This window comes from Rhamphochromis sp. 'chilingali' (assembly GCF_963969265.1).
Source record: "Rhamphochromis sp. 'chilingali' genome assembly, chromosome: 16".
Classification (NCBI taxonomy): domain Eukaryota; kingdom Metazoa; phylum Chordata; class Actinopteri; order Cichliformes; family Cichlidae; genus Rhamphochromis; species Rhamphochromis sp. 'chilingali'.
Window position 1 is genome coordinate 25,884,582 of NC_137943.1, and position 21,162 is coordinate 25,905,743.

General features: G+C 41.7%; 1 protein-coding gene across 1 annotated transcript; it reads right to left on the reverse strand.

The window, feature by feature from the left end:
• Positions 1 to 510: 510 nt before the first annotated feature.
• twsg1a (twisted gastrulation BMP signaling modulator 1a) lies at positions 511 to 20,986 on the reverse strand. Its single transcript, XM_080861787.1, has 5 exons — positions 20,607 to 20,986; positions 19,712 to 19,872; positions 8,581 to 8,680; positions 3,229 to 3,489; positions 511 to 1,001 (listed from the first exon to the last, which is right to left on the reverse strand). The coding sequence occupies exons 2-5, from the start codon at positions 19,835 to 19,837 to the stop codon at positions 820 to 822; spliced, it is 669 nt and encodes a 222-aa protein (XP_080717913.1). The 5' UTR covers positions 19,838 to 19,872; positions 20,607 to 20,986; the 3' UTR covers positions 511 to 819.
• Between the last annotated feature and the right edge of the window lie 176 nt (positions 20,987 to 21,162).

A 21,162-nucleotide genomic window follows, 5' to 3' on the forward strand; every position in this document is an offset into this window, starting at 1 on the left:
TTGTTGGCACCGTCGGCTCCAAACCACACAGCTGCAGTGGTGAAATGAGGTCGTGATTCAATATTTAAAAAAAAAAAAAAAAAACAAGGCTTCATTGTGTCGGCCGGTGGAGGAGTCTGTGCAAACTGCTGTTGCATGCCAATTGGGAACACAATCAGTGATAGGGCACCCTGCTGCCTTTTGAAAATGTACTGGCATTACAAAGAGCATTTGTGTGTGGCGGTGAGAGATTGGCATCGGTAAATGTTCCCTTCTCCACCCACCCTCCCCACACCATTGCTTGCATGAGACGGTCGGTGAGCAGTGGAACACCTGTGGACCAGAATGGTATAATAACAACTTTGTTTCCCCAGGAAATGATGCGTTTCCTGACTTGGGCAACAGAAGAGCTGGAGACAGGCAACTAGGAAGACAAATATTTACCATTTCACTCATGCCATAAGCTTTTCACACATTTTTTTCCCCCCCTCCCCAGAATATATAATGAAAGACTTTCTTAGAGACGGAAACAGTCACCAAAACGTATCTTTATTTGGCATGAGACTGGGATTTAGCGGACCATAATTGTAAAAATACATTATTCATATACAACTCTAGTAAAAAAAAAAAAAAGAAAAGAAAATGCTATAAAAAAAAAAAAATCTAAAAATATACAGTGAAACAAAAACAGCAGAATAAAAGTTTGCAGGGGTAGGAGGAGGGCTGCAGGGGGCATTTTACAAGGTAACTGAGGAATGCTAGCACATAACAGTCATAGTTTCCTCTGTCCCCAGTCCTGCGGTATGGGGCAAGCATTTGGTACCAATATGTGCCCGCACTTCAGAAGAGACAGTTCATGCACTTCACAAGCTTGCTGCCGTAGTCCACGCACTCCGGTCCGATGCACTGGCAGCAGGCGTTGTGAAACCAGCGGTACTTGGATCCTCCCATTGACTCACAGTATAGTTTACACTGACGAATGGACACGCAGTCGTCAAAGTAGACCACAGTGCACATGCTCTCTGAAATTAAAGAACAACACGCAAAGATGATGGTGTGAGTCACAGATCCAGTAAAGAGAAAAAACTAAACCTTTAACCCTCAATTTCCTGCTTTTCCTTAAAAGCTGAGGTCAAATTGCTGCGTCAAGTATGATTGTGTGTTCTGGTGAGCTTAATGAGTTAACAGCTCAGCTCTGAGGGATTGCTTTCATTATTGCTTTATAGTAAATAAAGCAATAGAGGTTGAGAGCCAAAATGGCCTCAAATTCAAATAAAAATGGCAATGTAACACTTCCAATTCCCTTAGCTGGAGATCTTCTGGCAGCACAGTCCTGCTGTAATGATACAAAAGTCTGATCCAACCAAAACTGGTCACAGTTCAAGACTGACTCGTCAGGTCACATTTTATTACCCTCAGTGAGTGAGCCTAAATGTGAACAAAACAAGGAGACGGTGGGAACAAAGGAAAAATTAAATGGCAGCAAGTCTTGTTTTGTGTGAGCCATTCAAAAACGTAAAGCAATATGAGACGGCACATTTAGGAAAAGACTGACTGCTTTTAGTGGACCATGTGGCTTCTCATCATTAGTTACAATTTCTGTGGAATACGGTGGTTTCGCTGATGTACATTTGTGGTCAGAGGTTTACATACACTCATCTCAGGCATGAATGTCATGGTAATTTTAGGCTTTTAATCATTCCTTTGAACCCTTCTCTTTCCAGGGGAGAATGATTGGACAGCATACATCTTTAACGACTTTAACAAGGATTGAAAGTACAAGGAACTCTGTGCAGATCCCGGTATCGTCAGTCCGATGAGTGCTGTGAAAACCTTTTTCTGCTGGCAAAGCGTAGTAGTAGCAGTCAACCATGATTAATAACAAGAAGTTAACAGACCTTTGCCATGTCAGGTCCAGAGCCATTCTAGAATATTCATCACCGCTTATTCAAATATTTGAATCGATTTTCTTACGTGAGCATGAATCTCTATGATCAGAAAGCTGTATATTAATATACGAACATCTGTAGGCATGACAAAAAGTTTTATTACTGGACACGCTTCGATTTCCTAGTCCAAGTTTTACTGAATGAACTGGTTCTACTGACCAATCATATTTGAGCGGGCTTTGCTTGCGTGCAGGTAAGTCATCTGTGTGCAGGGAGACGGACAGATTGCATCTGTCAAAAAGTCATTTTTTAAAGTTATCTGCTTTTGTAAACAACAATTTGCAGACAGAAGAGGAAGTCTTGGCCTGGATATCTGCCGGCCACAGAAACAAGCAAACAAAACACGCCGTTCCCCCCCCGAGGACGAGTCATCAGACTAGATTGCTGATACATTGGTGTGCATACAGCATTTAAACTTCAGATTAAAAGAACGAGCCAGTTACAAAGAACTAAAGAGCAGCTGGAAGCATTAAACTTTTAAAACCCATCTCTGAAACATAATTTATAGACATTTCTTTATCTCGTTGTTGCTACACTGTCGTTTTATTCCAATTCATTTTTTTGACTGTTTAAATCTGCTGCTTTATGTTATTCACTCACTAGGACTTACTGATTATTAGATAAAAAAAATATACTTTCATGTTTTGTCTTTTTAATCTACAGTAACTGGCATAACTTTATTCCTTTTTTTGCCCTTTTTATGTTCTAAATGTACTTCTCTTTATGTGCTTTAAGTTAGTTATTTTTATTCTCTTTTATTACATTAGCAATTTATCAATCATCTGTGAAAAGCCAGTAAAAGTTTGCTTTTAAGCACGCCGAAACACATGATTAAAGCAACATAAAACATTACGGCAAAACTGTACTTGAAGTATTCGTGTAATTGACCTGACGCCCATTCATGAGTCTATTCAGCTGAGAAGCATTAATGAGGACCCTCTATTGATCAAAGTGACACAAAAAACCCCAAAACAAAACACACTTTCATTCTAAGGATGAAACAAACCTCCGCCAATCGAGGGGGGGGGGAAAAAAAAGGAAGGAAAAATTTCAACTTACCAAAATTGTGAGAAAATAACTCAAGTTTTCATTATAAAGTTGAAATTTTTAGATTTCCAACTTAAAATTTTGACATAATAATAAGCCCAAATTTTGATTGGATTGCAATAGTTCCCCCCCAATTAATTATTATTTTTTTGGCCTCAGTGACAGAAATATGCTTTCCTTCAAACTTTATGATCACACCTCAATGTAGTAAAGTGTGAACAGGTACTTTTCCACGCTAACGCAGCGGCGTTACCTTGACTGTCGAGGCTGCCGTGGATGCTGTTGCCAGGCACGGTCACGTTCTCGTGCTGGCTGTTGAGCGTCTCCAGGAAGGAAACCAGGTTCTCGTGATGCGACAGCTCCTCTGAGACGGGGAAGGACACGACCATCATGTTGATCTGCACGTCGCCTTCCGTGAGGGCGCGGAACAGCGAGGGGATGGGATTTTGCAGCTCCTCCACGGTGCTCTTGGACGTGGCTGGAGTGTCGCTGTAGTTCTTTGGGTTACACATCCCTGATGTGAAAACAGTGAGAGCACAGTGAAGGATCAGGTCACAGGAATCATCTCAGAAAGCAGAAACTGCTGGAAGTCTTGTTTGATTGAAACTCTGACTTCACCAACACAATGCAGCTAAATAACTGATGCTCACGAGGCAATTTCCCCACTTCTCTGGATAATCCATAGACATCACTGTCAGGTTTTATTAATTCATACAAAAGTAACAGTTATTGGAGTTACTGGATTATCCAGAGTAACAATGAAACTTGGAAAATAGGGCACAAAGACCATTAATTTACATATAAAGAATTTTTCCCTCAATTTTTTACGTTGTCCAATTGTATTCATTGGATTCAGTTACATGCAGAGCCATTTGTTTTGTTTTTAACTGAAATCATTCAAATTTTAGACCTTATGCTAGTCATTTACTACACTCAGTAGCCTGGAAGGAATCAGGTTTATTAGTTTACATGATACAGTGTTTGCTGTGATCAACAATTCTCTGATGGAGGCTTTTGTATAGTTGCAAAACTCGTGAAATCTTTGAGATCATGTTTATTTCAGTGTAAATACAGCGTAAAGCAGCAGACTTTCACACAGTTTAAGAAAAAAGAAAAAGAGACCGAAGCAAAAAACTAGAACAGCAGTGAAGGAACGGGCCGGCTCACGATCCATCACAATCACAGGTTATTTTAATGTGTGAGGTTTTCTTGTCATTTTGCACAAATGAATAAGAATTCAAATCTGGTGAGAAGTTGAGGAGGCTCACAGTCAGTCCTCAGGACAAATTCATCTTGTTTTACTGAAATCTGACTGATACTCTCACAGGGGTAAGTCTCCAAGAAGTTAAACGCTTTCTGGTGACTTATCAGTCCTACACAGCAGCACGGAGGACTTAATCCTACGTACGAACAGCCAAGACTGAGGTTTCCGTGGGTTTCCCCTAAATTTCATACTTTCATTCCTATAAAACTTCTACTTTATTAAAAAAGTTGAGAATCATGACCATTCCAAAACACCTGAGAGGCAACAAAATTGTGTGTCTCTCTCTCTCTCTCTCTCTCTCTCTCGTTTGTCTCCTTCACTAATCCACAACGTTAATTTCCCTCATTAAGAAAAAAAAAAAAAGCAAATCTAAGTCTAATATTTTGATGTTTGATCTTAAGAAAAATGTTAGATCATAATTAAGAAAATTAAAAATCCTACAACTTACCCTCTTCTTTTATAATTTACAGTCTTTTAATGAACCTACTCACTGAGAACTGTGCGATTCAAGTGAAGAGTAAACATTTTATGGCATTTTTATTCAGATATATCACCAAGGACGTGACTGTGGGTCGCAAATCTACTTGAAAAACTGAGTGAGGTAATGTCAAAAATAGATATGCATTTTTGAGCATTAAGACATTTTTCCCCCTTTACAGTCTTGAATTATCCAGTTAAATCTTAAAAAGACTGGTTTAAAGGCTAAACGGTCGAACACACACACAGACACAGCAACTCAGAAAGGGCAGTTCTGTAAAACCACACCACTGTCAAAAACGTCTCGTCTCAATTAAGGCCTTTTTAACACTTCATTTAATTTCCAGATACAGTAGTAATCACTCGACAAAGTCCCCACATCAAGATATGATCTTCCTAAGCCTTCAAATGAGTCAAAGTGAATTATAGTTAATGACTAAATCATTTTATGGAGAACGGAGTTTGACAGAGGAATTGGATTACAAAACTGATGCTAAAAGCAGAGCCAGAACAGCTGTTTTCGATAAAATGTACACATGGGTCCTCCCTCCATGTCCTCCCTCCCTCCCTCCTCTAAAATATAAACAGTCCTCTCCCCTCCACTCGGCCGCTCTAACGGCTCTCAGACACACACTTCAAAGTAGATGGAATTTGGCACAGGGAGCGTGTTTAGAGTGAAAACTTACTTAAAGTAGACATAAGGGTAGCGGCAAGGAGGAAAAGCAAAAACATAAATGAGGAGTATAAACTTGCTCAAAGCTAAAAGCCATCCTCGGTGTATTGTAAAAGGCCTGTCCGGGAGGAAAACGGCACGTAACATCTGTGCAGCAGCAGCAGGAGCAGCAGGATGGAGTTCAGAGCTCAGTGTCAGATTCTTGTGTTCGTGTTCCACATGAAAGAGCTTTAATAAAGCTTCCTTGTCAGCACGTGAAGCAATATCTGTCTGCTGGAGCTGATCTGAGAGAAGACTGGTTTACGAGGGCGAGAGCTCAAACCTCGTGCTTGCGTTCTCGCACAAACTCCAAACAGCGTGAGGGGAATCGAGACGTGTCAACAGGTGTCCTCTCTCACACGTAGCACACAGCTTCAACATGTTAAACCAACAGTGTGCGCGCGAGTGTTATCGCTTCTGGAAATCTGTTTTATTTAGATGAGGGAGTCTCCTACGCCACGCAGACTTTGTGGGATCTGGAAGGTTATTAAGAGCGTTTCAATCTATGCAAGTGCAGCGTGTGAAAATGGCTACGGATAAAATTCTTAACAGATGCAGGCACCCTCCACAGGAAGGGATTTTGGGGGTGGGGTTAAACAACCTCCACCAAATAAATAAGTAAATAAATAAAAACCAAAAGAAGTGCAAAATAAGCTAAATCCACATGCTAAGCTACATACAGAATTACAAAACAAACAAATTTAGGGGGAGCCGCAAAACCACCAGAGACAGAAACAAAGAAATATCAAACGAGAGATGCGAAATGGAAAGCAGAACACACACAAATGCACAAATTATCAAGGACACAGAAAAGAATGTGCAAAGCAGCTTTAAAGAGGAACAGTCCAACCACAAAACAAGAGGCAAAAACATCACAAAGAAATAAAATAAGCAAGAAAGTCAGAACAGACACACAAACAACTACAAGATAAAATACAAAAAGGACACAAAACAGTGAGAGTGACACAAAAATACCTGCGAGAGTCAAACACACAAAATGAGAATAATGAGATGCACAGCTAAATTACAGCTTTAAAAAAAACAACAAAAAACTTGTACAGTCTGGATGTCGTGCAGCCATGTAGCGGAGGTGGGATAGCTTTAACAGCTCCGAGTCAGGCTCTTAAACTTTGACTCTGCTCACCGTTTCTCTTGTTTTTTTACCAATCTGCCTTTAAGTCTGGTTTTCAAACCACCCCTGCTGCTTTGAAGTGAGTTACAGTTTTAACCAAAAGTCAAGAGTTCGTTTAAGCAGCTCGGCCTCGCTGTCCCTTCGGGGCCTCTTCATCCTTTGATCTTCGGGAGCACCTCGAGACTTCTGTCCATATGTGGAAGTGCTACTTTAATTTCCTGTGCTCTGATAAACAGTCGTCCTCTCCGCACGGAGGCCGAGACACGTTTGATATCTGGCTCTGCTCACCTCACACTCTGGTATCACAGCAGCAACACCCTGAGCAAACTGCAGCGGTTTAAACCTGTGTGCTTCTCAGCTGTCGAGCGCATTACAGCCGAGCTCTCAGGCTTTTACTGGGAGAAAGAGCTCAGAGATGAGACTTCAACTGGCACGTTCAGGTATGGATACAGATCAGTGTCAGAATTATTTGAACTACCTTACGAGTCAAAATATCTGGGGGGAGTTTAACACTTGCTGTGACAAGTCGTCAGGGTTTCTTACAACAAAACTGGGATTTCATTTGACAAAATGCAATCTTGGAACCACTGATGATCATCTGACAACGATTTAGCTCTTGAGATCTTTGGAATCATCTACATTCGTAACTAATGTTTGGTGCACACAAGCTAAATGATTGAGCTAATAGGCTAGCCTCTGGGTTCCCTGATGAGCTCAGCTCATCTTTATGGGGAAATTATGGTTCACCAATGGCAGTGTGGGCAGCCTGGGACTGCATGGCTACCTGCAGAGCACGCCTGTGGTCAGATTAGGTTGCTGTGGGTCCATCAGGTGCAGAGAATAGTAAACTTCTAGCACACGAAGATGATTTGGGGAAATTTGTGGAATTTTTTTGAACTTCTACCTTTTTGCTACCTTCCCTGTCCCCGCCTACTCATCAACCGATCAGCAACGAACACACTCATCCATGTCAAGCACCATGCAGCATGGATTTTGGACGACTGTCGGGAGCATATTTACATGGTTTGAAAACCCCTCTTCGTGGACAAATCCCTCCATAAATCGAAACAATCAGGGTAGCATAAACTAAGCATGACACAGGCTCTGCTTCTATGCCACGACACTTCATCAAATTTTGCTTCCTCCTTCACATCACACCATGAATGTTTCAGAAGAAGTCTGCACAGTTCTCACCACATTTTTCTTCAAGTCAATCTGATCTATAAAGAGGACAGAGTCATTTTTCCAAACACAGAGGAACTTGTGTAATACTTCTGACTGAAACAAGCTCTGTCTTGGGCTGGCCTTAAAGCCATGTATTCTCATTGTTATGGGTACTTTTCCCTATGCAACCCTCTGAACATAGGCAGGATTCACAACAGAGTCCAGTACCAGCACTGTGTATAGCTCCCAAAGCCTCATGTTAAACCTGAATCAGTGGTGAAAGATGCACGATTAGCCATTTGTCCATGTTTTTTCTCAACATGGAGGAAAAAAAAAAACAAAAACTCTGCTTCAGAAAAGGCAGCAAAAAAAAAAGAAAAAAAAAAAGAAAAAAGAAAAAAAAAGCAGGAGACCTTGGGCCTGATGTCTCACCCCATTTCTCTCTGACGGAGGAGGGGACGGCAGCGCTTTCATGTCACCTTTTTTGAGTGTAGAGTGAGCGATGAGGTGATTCAAGTTGAGTCATACAGTTCAGAAGGACAAAACAAAAACACTGTGATGTGACGTGGTGCTGTATGTGTGCGTGTTTGCACTTCAGTCTTGCGTCGCTGGTTACCGATGGAAATAAATCCTTGTAAACAAAACTTCACAACAAATTCAGCACTGCGGTACACACATCCATCGCTTCTGACACTAATGTCTTACGCACATGTTGAGCTCAGCAGATATCACCAACCTGCTCAGTGTGCAGAAGCCTGAACTAACAGTGAAGTTCTCCAAACCTAAAACAACACGGACCAACTTTCTGTCAGCTTTAAAATGCGTTGCTAATAAAAACGGAGTCCCCTGCACTCACCCACGCAGTCGCAGCACTCCTCCCAAAGATTCCCCAGACACAGCATGCACTCTTTACAGCAGGAGCAGTTCCCATCAGACGGACGACACTGGCACAGCTCCTGCAGGAGAAAACACAAACGTGCATCAGTAAAGCACAAACAGCTCGTGACTCGTTGCAAAAACACTGGATAGTACTGGCTGCTGTCCTGATTATTATGCTACTGGTTGTACAAGCATACTTGCTACACATCAGTAATTTTTTCCACTGAGATAAAGAGTGTGGACAGCGAGCATAGAAGCAAACCATTACAGAGACCTGTGCACAAACTGGAAATTATATTTTATGAAGGTAAAATATGGAAATGAACAAATTTAACCACGACCAACCGAAATGTTTCCTTTGCTATACACCACAAACACACTTTGTCCATGATGTAGGAATGGCAGCAATAATGCCAGCCACAGACGTGAGATGTCGACTGATACATTATAATGCAGAATGGCACGCTTATGTGGAACAGTGTCATCACGTAGTTTGTCCAGCAGAGTGACTTTGATGTCCACTGTGTCCAATACAGACATCACCGCAGACTGTACAGGCTTTGGTTAGGATGTCTAATATTAAAGTTAGTGACAATGAAAGTATGACTGAACAAATATGGCTTGTTTGGAAAGGTTGGAGGATGAAGCCTCTTCTCTCTTAAAAGAACACGGCAGCACGGCTTTTGTTTGCAAAGCGTCTTCTGAACAACAATTCTGGGACAATGTCCTTTAGACAGATGAGCCCAAAGTGGAGATGTTTGACCTGAATGCACAAACACCTCATTCAAACTCCTGTGTATATGGAAGTTTCCTACAGTCAAATATGACTCTAGTCAATGCATTCTGTATGTCTTCTTCAGTAGTCTTTCTCACTCACTATGTGTTAATAGACCTCTCTGCATTGAATCATACTTGTTATTAATCTATGTCTCTCTTCCACAGCATGTCTTTTGTCCTGTCTTCCTTCTCTCTCCCCAAAAAGTCGCAGCAGATGGCCCCGCCCCTCCCTGAGTCTGGTTCTGCCAGAGGTTTCTTCCTGTTAAAAGGGAGTTTTTCCTTCCCACTGTCGCCTAAGTGCTTGCTCATAGGGGGGTCATATGATTGTTGTGTTCTTCTCTTTATGTGTTATTGTAGGGTCTACCTTACAATATAAAGCACCTTGAGGAGACGGTTGTTGTGATTTGCTGTATAAATAAAACTGAATTGAAAGTATCTGGCAAAATTGGCTTAAGCAACAGGACAATGGTTCCAAACACAGCAGCAAATCTACAACAGGCTGAAAAAGAAAAGATTCTACAGCCCAGTCTGGACCTCACCCTACATGCACTGAAGCAATGCCGTAAAGAAGAATTCCTCAACAGTGATGCAGCAGTCTGATAAAGTCATACACAATATAATTATTTAGTAGCCCTACAAGCCATTGAATCGTGGGGTGTACCTCGTTTTCACAGGACTGTATGCATTAAACACTGCTTAACAAAACCCGACTACTAAACTCATCTCAGTCCTGATGAATTTGATGCGGAGGTGTCTGACAGGTGCAGCAGAAGCTTCAAATCACAGCAAACACGCTGCTCAAACAGCAGACGTGCCATTAAAACATTACAGGGCCCACACAGGCCATTACAAGACTGCGCTCTGCGTGTGGCATTCATCGAAGAATGCGAGACGTCACCGCAGACTCGAATAACTGAAAAAAAAGAAAAAAAAAAGAAAAGAAAAAGAAACGGCATTTCCTTTCATGACCGCAGCAGGTCCGGACACGTTAATCCACACTTTCACATCACAGGTCTCGGTTTATGATCGAGTTAAATATTTGACACGTTCTTTAAAGAAAAACTGCACTTTGTTACAACTTTGGTTTACTAAACCAAGAATTCAACTGATTCACAATAAAGTAGCTAATTATGTTGATGATGTTTGTACTTGTAGTCATCAGTAGCCACATGTTAACAATTTACTTAATGTAATCAATAACAGTGGTTACCATGGTTCAGCATTTTCTAATTTGATGGGTTTGTTTTATTTTGTTTTTTTGGATTTCTGTTCATATTTTATCATTTAAAAAAAAGTGTTGGTTTTAGCCTTTTAAAATTTTTACTGCATGGAGGACGTGTCAGCGGCAAGATTTAGGAAAATCAGTGATAAAAAAAAAAAAAAACCAAACAAACAAAAAACCCCACTTCACCAAAAGCAGTTGACTCACAGTTTTGTTGAGATCTCAAAGCTCAAACACACCATCAATGTCTCATCTGTAAGTGGTAAGAAATTATTTTATATTCAAACAAATACTAAAACTAAGGTTATTTCCGCTTTTTATTTTTTATTTTTTCCCCCGCATACTCTTTCACGTTATTCAGTTTATTTTGAAAAGTCTCAAAAGCATCTTGAGCTTTATTGTGAAAGGTTTATATGGAACATAAACAAGCGGACACGCGATGGTTTTACCATCGTTGTTGCTAACCACAACCCATAAAAAAAAAAAAAAAAAACAGGCTTGTCCGTCAGTTGTGTGGTTATATTAAACATAAGAGAAAGAGAACTTTAAGAAATTAATATAGCCACTACAGTGACCATCAAAACGATGAAAAAAATATTGCCGTAAACAGTTTATTTTACGACACCACGAAACAAACGAAAGCGTAAAATGAAACGATAGACGTTTTTATATAGTCATCCGATATATATCGTTATATCGAACAGCCCTAGTCAGTTATGTCTTCTTTTTGACTTTAGGGCAAAAATAACCCTTTTTCCTGCAGTAGTGCCATTATTGTTATGCAAGCTGACCAATTTTAGAGACGCCAGCTGTAGAGAGCATCATCTCCCTTCTCTTGATTATAGTGGAACTAAAAATTCCACTTCTCATGTAGTCCCTAATCCCCAAAGAAGTTTTTCTACAGAAACTACGAATCCTAATGAAATCCACAAGATCAAATCCAGCCCATCAGATGAGAGTTAACACTTAAAGGAGAATTGGATATTGAACATGCTCGCTGGTGACATCCAGGTTGGCCCACAGACTTTCTGAGGACAATTATTAAGACTCATTTTTCTGCCTGTTAGGAAGGTTTTGCCAAATTCTCACAGAGGAGGAGGAGGATTAAAGTGGTTTTCATGTTTGCTAACAAGGAAAAGATCCAGGTTAAATTCTAAGAGGAAATAAATCTTTTGCTTTAGGAAATTAAAAAAAAAAAAAAAAAAAAAAACCCTGCCAAAGCAACAGGTGATGATACAGCCCAAACCATGCAGGCCAATCAGAAGCCTACAAACAATAACACACAGTGCACACTGAATTCAACAAGATAAATAAAAGCACACACATTTGACCTTGCAAGACAAAAATCTCTGGTTTGCTTGTCTGCAGGTAAATGCCAAAAAATCTTGAAAAATTTTCAAGAAGTGCAATTTTCAGTGACTTAAAAAAACTAAACAAACTAACAAACAAACAACAAAATGAACAACAATTATTAAAAGTTGAACGTGTGCAAAGATCTTGTGTTTTTTTTCCTGTCCCACTCATTTTCTACATATCTGTACAGTGATGAGAGAGTTTCCATGAAACAGACACAAACATTCAAAAACATTCATGTGGATGTTTTTGAATGTCCAAAACATTCAAACTGGAACAAACTATCCTTTAAAGTCTTAAGTCTTTTCCAGACCGGAGTCCTGAAAGACTTTCACAGCTCAGGTCCTCATATTGGCACATGAAGTGAAATCTAAAGCATTTATTAAAGTACACAAAAAACTATAATAAAAACAACAGCTGTGCAAATAAGAAAGAAAATAAAGTCTTTGTATGACATGATCTCATACAGAGGCCTCACACACACACACACACACACACACACACACACACACACAGGCTTGAGCTCAACTGCTCACGATGCTTTTTTTTTTTTTTTCTTCCTTTCTCTTAGATGGAAGCTACAAGTTTCTGCAAACATCCAAAAACATGAAACCACTGCTGATGCAATACCTCCTGTACAAACACAGGGAAACAGCACTCCTGTGCTGCAGTGCAGTTTGCGTTTAGAGTTAAAACGACACAAAACTAAAAAAAAAGCGCAGTTGGTGGGCTTAAAAAGCAAGTGAGAGTGCCAGAGGAGCTCCTCTTCCTCCCTCCTGTTCCCCCATGACACTAAACAGGGAGCACATTCCTCCATGTCAAGGTCACTGGGATGGGGGAGGAACAGAAGGAGGGAGGGAGAAGAAAACACCTGGAGAACAGGACAGGGCTGCTCACTCCATGACTCCTTTCTTCCAGAGTCTCCTTTGCAGTTTTGCAGAAACCATGTTTTACACATAGACAGTCTCTCTTCAGTGACTCACCATCGAGGGATTGCAAGAAACACACAGAGCTCACTTAATCACTGGCCTCTCAATCCCCAAACCTCTGATCAACATCAGATCCCATGAGTAATTATGACTCTCAAGGGTGAAATTATGAAAAACTAAACAGCTGCTCCTGGGAAGAAAACATGCAGCCTTAAATCAGGCAAAACGTATAAAAATAGAAATTAATTTTTTTTTAAAAAAAGGATGGAGGAGACTCAGACCTGCATTTAGCCTGGCTTTAAAACAGTAACGGCTAACTGCCTACTAACTGCTACTTTAGCTGGATCCACTTAAAGAAATAAAAATAAATAAAAAGTACATAACAGTACATAATCACCTTTTCTTTTGAAGAAACGTTTTAGTGAATCTTATCTAAGAACCATGTCTTTATGTGACGTATGGCACTAAAGCAAGAATGCTTTTCATTAGCTTAATTTACAGTTACTAGTAAATTTGCTTATTTATTATGAAGATGTAGGCAAAACAGGAGGGAAGTGTCAAATATAAAGCTAAAGCTAAAATAACTGATTAGCTTACATTTCAAAACTTAAGGAAGGCCGGCTGCAAATCTACACGTCAGATTTCCAGCCGGCCTTCGCTTCAGGAGTGTTTTGTGGAAAACTTGCTCACATGTTTAGGGGTAAGAATTTAAGAAGTGATGTTAATTACCTTATATTTGTTAAGAATGAGCTCAAGCTTAGAGGGAGCTAGCTTTAAAATAAGCACCTCTCTGGTTTTACAATCTTTGCTATGTGCAAAGACTAAGTTAGAGCTCCATGTTTTTGTTTTGGGTATTTACGGGAGTAGAAACCACAATTCACTTCAAACTTTTTTTTTCCTTTTACTTTATTTAATTCCATTTAGCACCCACATGAAGATGGGACATACAGTGGGGCAAAAAAGTATTTAGTCAGCCACCGATTGTGCAAGTTCCCCCACTTAAAATGATGACAGAGGTCAGTAATTTGCACCAGAGGTACACTTCAACTGTGAGAGACAGAATGTGAAGAAAAAAAAAATCCATGAATTCACATGGTAGGATTTGTAAAGAATTTATTCGTAAATTAGGGTGGAAAATAAGTATTTGGTCACCTCAAACAAGGAAAATCTCTGGCTCTCACAGACCTGTAACGTCTTCTGTAAGAAGCTTTTCTGTCCCCCACTCGTTACCTGTATGAATGGCACCTGTTTGAACTCATCATCTGTATAAAAGACACCTGTCCACAGCCTCAAACAGTCAGACTCCAAACTCCGCCATGGCCAAGACCAAAGAGCTTTCGAAGGACACCAGGAAAAGTATTGTAGACCTGCACCAGACTGGGAAGAGTGAATCTACAATAGGCAAGCAGCTTGGTGTGAAAAAAATCAACTGTGGGAGCAATCATCAGAAAATGGAAGACATACAAGACCACTGATAATCTCCCTCGATCTGGGGCTCCACGCAAGATCTCATCCCGTGGGGTCAAAATGATCATGAGAACGGTGAGCAAAGATCCCACAACCACACGGGGGGACCTGGTGAATGACCTGCAGAGAGCTGGGACCAAAGTAACAAAAGTCACCATCAGTAACACACTACAACGGCAGGGAATCAAATCCCGCAGTGCCAGACGTGTTCCGCTGCTGAAGCCAGTGCATGTCCAGGCCCGTCTGAAGTTTGCCAGAGAGCACATGGATGATACAGCAGAGGATTGGGAGAATGTCATGTGGTCAGATGAAACCAAAGTAGAACTTTTTGGTATAAACTCAACTCGTCGTGTTTGGAGGAAGAAGAATACTGAGTTGCATCCCAAGAACACCATACCTACTGTGAAGCATGGGGGTGGAAACATCATGCTATGGGGGTGGAAACATCATGCTATGGGGCTGTTTTTCTGCCAAGGGGACAGGACGACTGATCCGTGTTAAGGACAGAATGAATGGGGCCATGTATCGTGAGATTTTGAGCCAAAACCTCCTTCCATCAGTGAGAACTTTGAAGATGAAACGAGGCTGGGTCTTCCAACATGACAATGATCCAAAACACACCGCCCGGGCAACAAAGGAGTGGCTCTGTAAGAAGCATTTGAAAGTCCTGGAGTGGCCTAGCCAGTCTCCAGACCTCAACCCCATAGAAAATCTGTGGCGGGAGTTGAAAGTCCGTGTTGCTCGGCGACAGCCCCAAAACATCACTGCTCTCGAGAAGATCTGCATGGAGGAATGGGCCAAAATACCAGCTACTGTGTGTGCAAACCTGGTAAAGACCTATAGTAAACGTTTGACCTCTGTTATTGCCAACAAAGGTTATGTTACAAAGTATTGAGTTGTATTTTTGTTATTGACCAAATACTTATTTTCCACCCTGATTTACGAATAAATTCTTTACAAATCCTACCATGTGGATTCATGGATTTTTTTTTTCACATTCTGTCTCTCACAGTTGAAGTGTACCTCTGGTGCAAATTACTGACCTCTGTCATCATTTTAAGTGGGGGAACTTGCACAATCGGTGGCTGACTAAATACTTTTTTGCCCCACTGTATTAAAAAAAACCGACTTTGTCTCAACCAGCTGACTTCTAGAAGCCTGCTGAGAGGCAGCACCTAGCATCTGTGAGCACAACCTCATCATCCAGTAAGTGTGAAGGTTACGTAATGGCCCTTTATTATCATTTGTCTAAACCAACATTAAGCTAGACTCAGATTTATAGCTACAATCTTTATAAATGTATTCTCTCCCAGAGCACCAGTGGTTTGAAGGACACCAGCAACAGCACAAAGAAAAAGAAGACGACATAAAATACAGTTCGTCTTTGGAAATGGCAACTTCTTAAATCCATCTGTACATGTAAGAGCCTTAATCTGCTGCACAATATCACAGTGGACGGGATGGCTGTCTGGAGAAACAGCTCAAAGATGGCATCTGTAAGGCCTGCACTCAGACCTCATTACTGTGTGATACGACACTGGATTTATTCTTTAAATTACAGGTCATTAAAAAAGTGAAGACTGAAAAAAATGAGCTAACATGCAAACTGATTTGGACACAGCCACTTCTGCCTTTATTCTGAGACAAGCAATTTGTCTTCTGGCGCTACCTTTATAGTTAACGCACAGACATAATTAGTCTGTTAGTGTTAAAATATAACTACGTCCAAAAGTAGAGTTTCCATTCTTTTTACTGAAGGAAAACAAAAAGGAAACAAGGTCTCGTCCCATTTATTTTCTTTTCAAGTTCTCTTTCTTGGCTGGTATCACCCTAAAGCAGATTTCATATAAATTCGAGTAAAAACACTAAAGATTTACTTGCCTAAGCCTCTTAAACTCTTCATCTCCTGTGATAGTAAATTCAACCTCTTTGCTTTTTCACCATATTGTTTGACAAAAGAAGCTTGAAGACATCGCTTTGGGCTCGAGGAACCTCCTTCACCTCTGCCTGACGCTGTTGGGAAACAGCTGGAAAACGAATGGACAGACTAATCAGAACCAGCGGTAGTTGCAACCCTACTAACAACAATTTCCCCACTGAGGTGGATGAGGTTATCTTAACGGCTTAAAGAGCTCTTATTAGGCTACCCTTGCTCTCAAGTGGAAACCGCTGCAATCAGTCAAAGCCCGGCTGCAGCGAGACAAAAGGGCTCTGGAGGGAAAGTGAGTATGCGCTCGTCCCACCGAGCGACCGCTATTGTGTTTCAGCTTTGAAATCTGCTGCCCCACCCTGCTAAACAGCCTGGTGTGCAGAGTCCTGGACAGAGCTGGATTGTGAAGTTTTGCACACATCTTAGACTCAAAACTGTAGGTTTCTCTCCACACAGACGCACACACACCTCCTCCTGACCTTAACCTCCCCTCCCTCCTCTTCGACCTCCTGCTCTCATGTTTCCCCACCCCTTGGTGGGGGTTTAGGGAATTCAAGACAAATGACTTGAGATGGCAGCAGAGCGCAAAAGTGAGCGTCGGACAGCAAATCCCACTAATCACAAGCAACATGGAGCGTCTACAGAGGGGCTGGAGAGGCAGAAAAGTTTCTCCTTCACGGCGCACACACACATAAATCGCTCTCGCCTCTGACAGCTAGCGAGTTGGTGTCGACGGGGTCGCGGAAGCTACAGAGCTGTTGTCCGGAGCAGTGATTCATCAGGCGAAACAAGCCACCTGGAAGTAAAGAACAAATAGAGGGCCTCAAATGTTCTGGGGAAACTCAAGCCAGGAAGAAGGGATTTGTTTAGGAGTTTAATCCAAAAAGAAGTAAGCTTTAAAAAAAAAGAAAAGAAAAAAAAGCCACGAGAGGCTGTATTTCCTCTGAAGATTTTTGGAAGAGAGCTCATTTTTCCTCAACTGTTTTTAGATCACTTAGCAATTTCAGACCTTTGCAAAACAACAAAATCCAGGAATTTCCTGGCTACAGTGATTCACGTGAGGATTTCTCAATTTTCCTGAGGCGTTTTCACACATGAACTCAGGAAGATGTTTGTAGAATCAGTTTGGGACGCCTTCTTAAGTTTCCTTTCGCCTCAGCCACATTTTCCCCAACTGAAAATATCAGTATCTCTGTATTCATCGCACCATCACCTGCACTACTCTCACATCAGTGCATCAGTCACACAAAGCAAACTCTGAAAGACCAAAGGACGTCTCTTCTGGCTGTATCAGATGCTTACGCGCCCTCATACAAATCCTCGGCGGGTACCTCTTAGAAAAGTTGAGGGCTGTGGTGCATGTGTGAAAACAGCACAGATAAAATTCCTTGTAACAGTTTCTAAAGCTGCACACAATGTGGGAAATAAGTATTCGATCCTCTGACGAATCTGTAAGTTTGATGAAGTGATGATTTCAGTCCATTATAAGGTAGTATGTGTAACCAATAGTGTTCTTGATGACTCTGGTCCCAACTGCCTTCAGACCGTCAACGAGCTCCTCCTTTGTAGTTCTGGGCTGATCCACCACCATCATGATCATCTTCACCCCATGAGACAAGATCTTGCAGGGCGATTTATGGTCATTTTCGATATCTACAGTTTGGATTCATCTCCTGCCTCTAAGTCTTGTTTCTTTTCATACCCACTGCTCACAGCTTACATTTAACCATGTCCTACATGTCTTGTTGTACTGTTGGTAGTTGCTGCACGAAAAGTTTTCCTTGAAGCAACGTAGTGATCAAAAGGGGGAAAGGTTGGATTACCAACCAGGAAAACGGAGGAAGAGCACAGGGCTGCTTAGACCCCTCTGGGCTCTGATTCACAGCATGCCAAGCAGATTTTTTGGTAACTTAATTAATTGCAGAAACCTGAACCTTTGCATTAAAGCCGGCGCTGTAGTACTGATGTATTTTGCAATCCTGCAGCAATGCTTTTTTTTTTTTTTTTTTTTTTTTTTTGCATGGTACCCACATTAGTGGTTAAAATCAACTCGAAACTGCATACATTTAATTATTTCATTTAATTAAGCAATGAGTTTGGTCTTCATGACTAAAGCCAGACCTTCAAAATGTCTTGTTTTAGCTAAATTAAAAATAAATAAATAAATCTAAATCCAAGAAAAGACAAACTTTGGAAGCAGAATGTGTTCGGGATTTTGTTGGATATGTTAATTTTTCTGCTAAACAATCTAAAAGCCAAATCTTGAACAAAGAAAAACAACAACAACAACAACAACAGCAACAGCTTCCTCTCTTTACTTGCAAACATCGTGCTCCAAGAATAGAGTCTGGTGCAAAACAGAGCTGCAGCTCACGTTCACAAGAGGTTAAACAGGTGAAATAGCCACTGAGGTTAATGACAGTACTTTAAAGACTGTAATGGAAGAGGCAGGAAAGCTAAACACACAGCTCTGACCTACAGGACAGCAGCCAAGCAAAAATCTAGCTTGACAGCTGAAAGAAAGTCAAATCAAGAGAAGAGTTGGCCTTTCTAAAACCAACTCGAAACAAGAATTCATGAAGGAATCGGTGTTAACGCGTGGGCTGAACCCCCCATCCGAACGTGTGAGGAAAAAAGTGACATGAAGGAAGCGATGTTAAAAAGTCAACAAGCATGAATGAGTTTGATGTGAGATTTTTAAAAGCAGAGCTAAAAGAACCTCACATAAATAAATACAAACAAACGAAACAGAATGAAAGAAAGACATCCAACTCCCTATCAGCTGAAGGCTGGATAGCTTCACAGGTCCGCTCCCTTTCAGACGCCTCCAGGATTATCTAGGGAATGTATCTGCATTCTTTACAACAGATTCCATCGTTGCTCCCAGGTCCAAATCTTCATCTTATCCTGGCAGATTTTTAGACTCGATTTTGGCTGCCGTTGGATATTTACTGTTAGAAGAACTTGTATAAAACAGACCGGCTGCGGAGGCATTATTTCCCCTCAGTGAATTCAGCTACCGCTCAAAGAAGCGCCGCTGTACAGTTTTGCTGCTTTTATGGAAGCAAAGCGGCAAAAAAGCGGACTCCTCGTCCACCTACTGCTGTCGCTTTAAACTCCTGACTTGTGTTTTAGCCAAGAGACACAACTGTGCCTGTTTACAAAAAAAAGCTGTAAACCCTGGAGGATGAAAAGCTTGAACTTGGCTGCACTTCGCCGCTTTAATCTCCAGAGAAGATCATCACATTCGTGAGTTAAGTGCACCTGAGATTATGTGTCTGCAACCACAGAGTTACCTCAGGGAGGCGAAGCCTGTTTGCAAACACTCGTTCTTTCACACACCGCCTCACCACAAACATCCAGGACTCGGCTCCACGTTTAAGGTGCAAAAACCAAAAGCAGCTCATGGGAAAACCTCAGCATCCCTTACCTGGATGAGACATTTGCTGACGTCACTGGCGCAGAGGGCTTTGTTGCAACCGGAGGTCAGAGATAATATTGAAAGGAGGAAGAGGAGAACGGCGACAGCGGGGAGGATCAGCTCACCGGGCCTCATCCTGACGGCTCACCAGCAAGGCACTGGGAAAAGTCCTACATCAATGAGAGACACAGCACAGGATCTTGGATCAGGAATGGAGGATTAAGGCAAACAAACAACAACAGTTTAATTCCAAAAGAGGAAAGTGAAGCTCTGTTCGACTGGAGAGCTCTCCTCCATTTTGTGTGAGAGTTAACATCTAACTTCTACTGTTAAACACACACACACACACACACACACACACACACACACACACACACACACACACACACACAAGAATAAAGTTTCATCCTAAAGTAGATGCAAATGTGCTGTCACGTGTGCAGGAACTCACTGCTTTGCCTTTCTGTAAAGTCTTAATTTGAACTTTTCTAAAACGCTCGCGTCACATCTCATTCAAAGCCAGCACTGCTTACTTTACTGAAGAACAACAACAACAACAACAACACACACATACACACATCTGGCAACATCAGCTCCCTTTCTCCCCCCTTTCTTCACCCCCTTCTATTTTTGTCGCGCTTTAACACTCTCTCCCATCTCGCTCCTACACTTCAACACTTGCAGCACATTGTTGCATTTCGCATGACGGCGAGAGAAAACATGTGAGGAACATTAGCTCCCCGAGTCCTGAACGCGTTTCTTCACCTCTCTTTTTCCCCTCCCCTGCTCCGCTCAAAACTTTGTCTCACTCGCACGCAGCCACAAGAGAATCGAGTGCGCAAAAAAAGAAAAGAAAAAAAAATAACAGCGAGTAAATGCAGATATTAGAGAGTCTCAAACTTACCACAACGCAGTTAACGAGCTCGAGGTTCTCCCTTTTTTTTTTTAAGGAGGACTGGGGTTGTGCTCTCTTTGAACCTCTCCAGGATGGTGTTCTGCCGCCGCTCAAGTGTCCACTGTGTCCAGAGGGCGTCAGTCTCTCCGCAGCACAAAGCGACAGGCAGTCGGGCGCCTTAAAGGCACACACACACTCCCTTTTCTATCCGGCGTCTGTGCAGGAAAACACCGGGTCTCGGGTCTCACACAGTCACCGGGTGACGCGCATGAATCATTCAGCTCACCTTTAACGTAAATATGAGCCCGGAGCAAAGTTTGAGAGGTCGGTGCGTAAAATTCGCTTCTTCCAACGCAGGTGGGTTATGTTTGCCTTTTTCTTTCGCCCCCAACAACAAAGGAAGTATTTACTTTTCACTCCACCCCCTGCCCAATTACATACCCCCTTTTGTCTCCACTCTCATTAGTGGCCTTGTGGGTTGCTCATTAGGTCATCTGAAGCCGTGAAGCTGATCAGACTTGCAGCCGCGACGCCACCCTTCGCTCATTTGTTGCCGCCGCGGAAA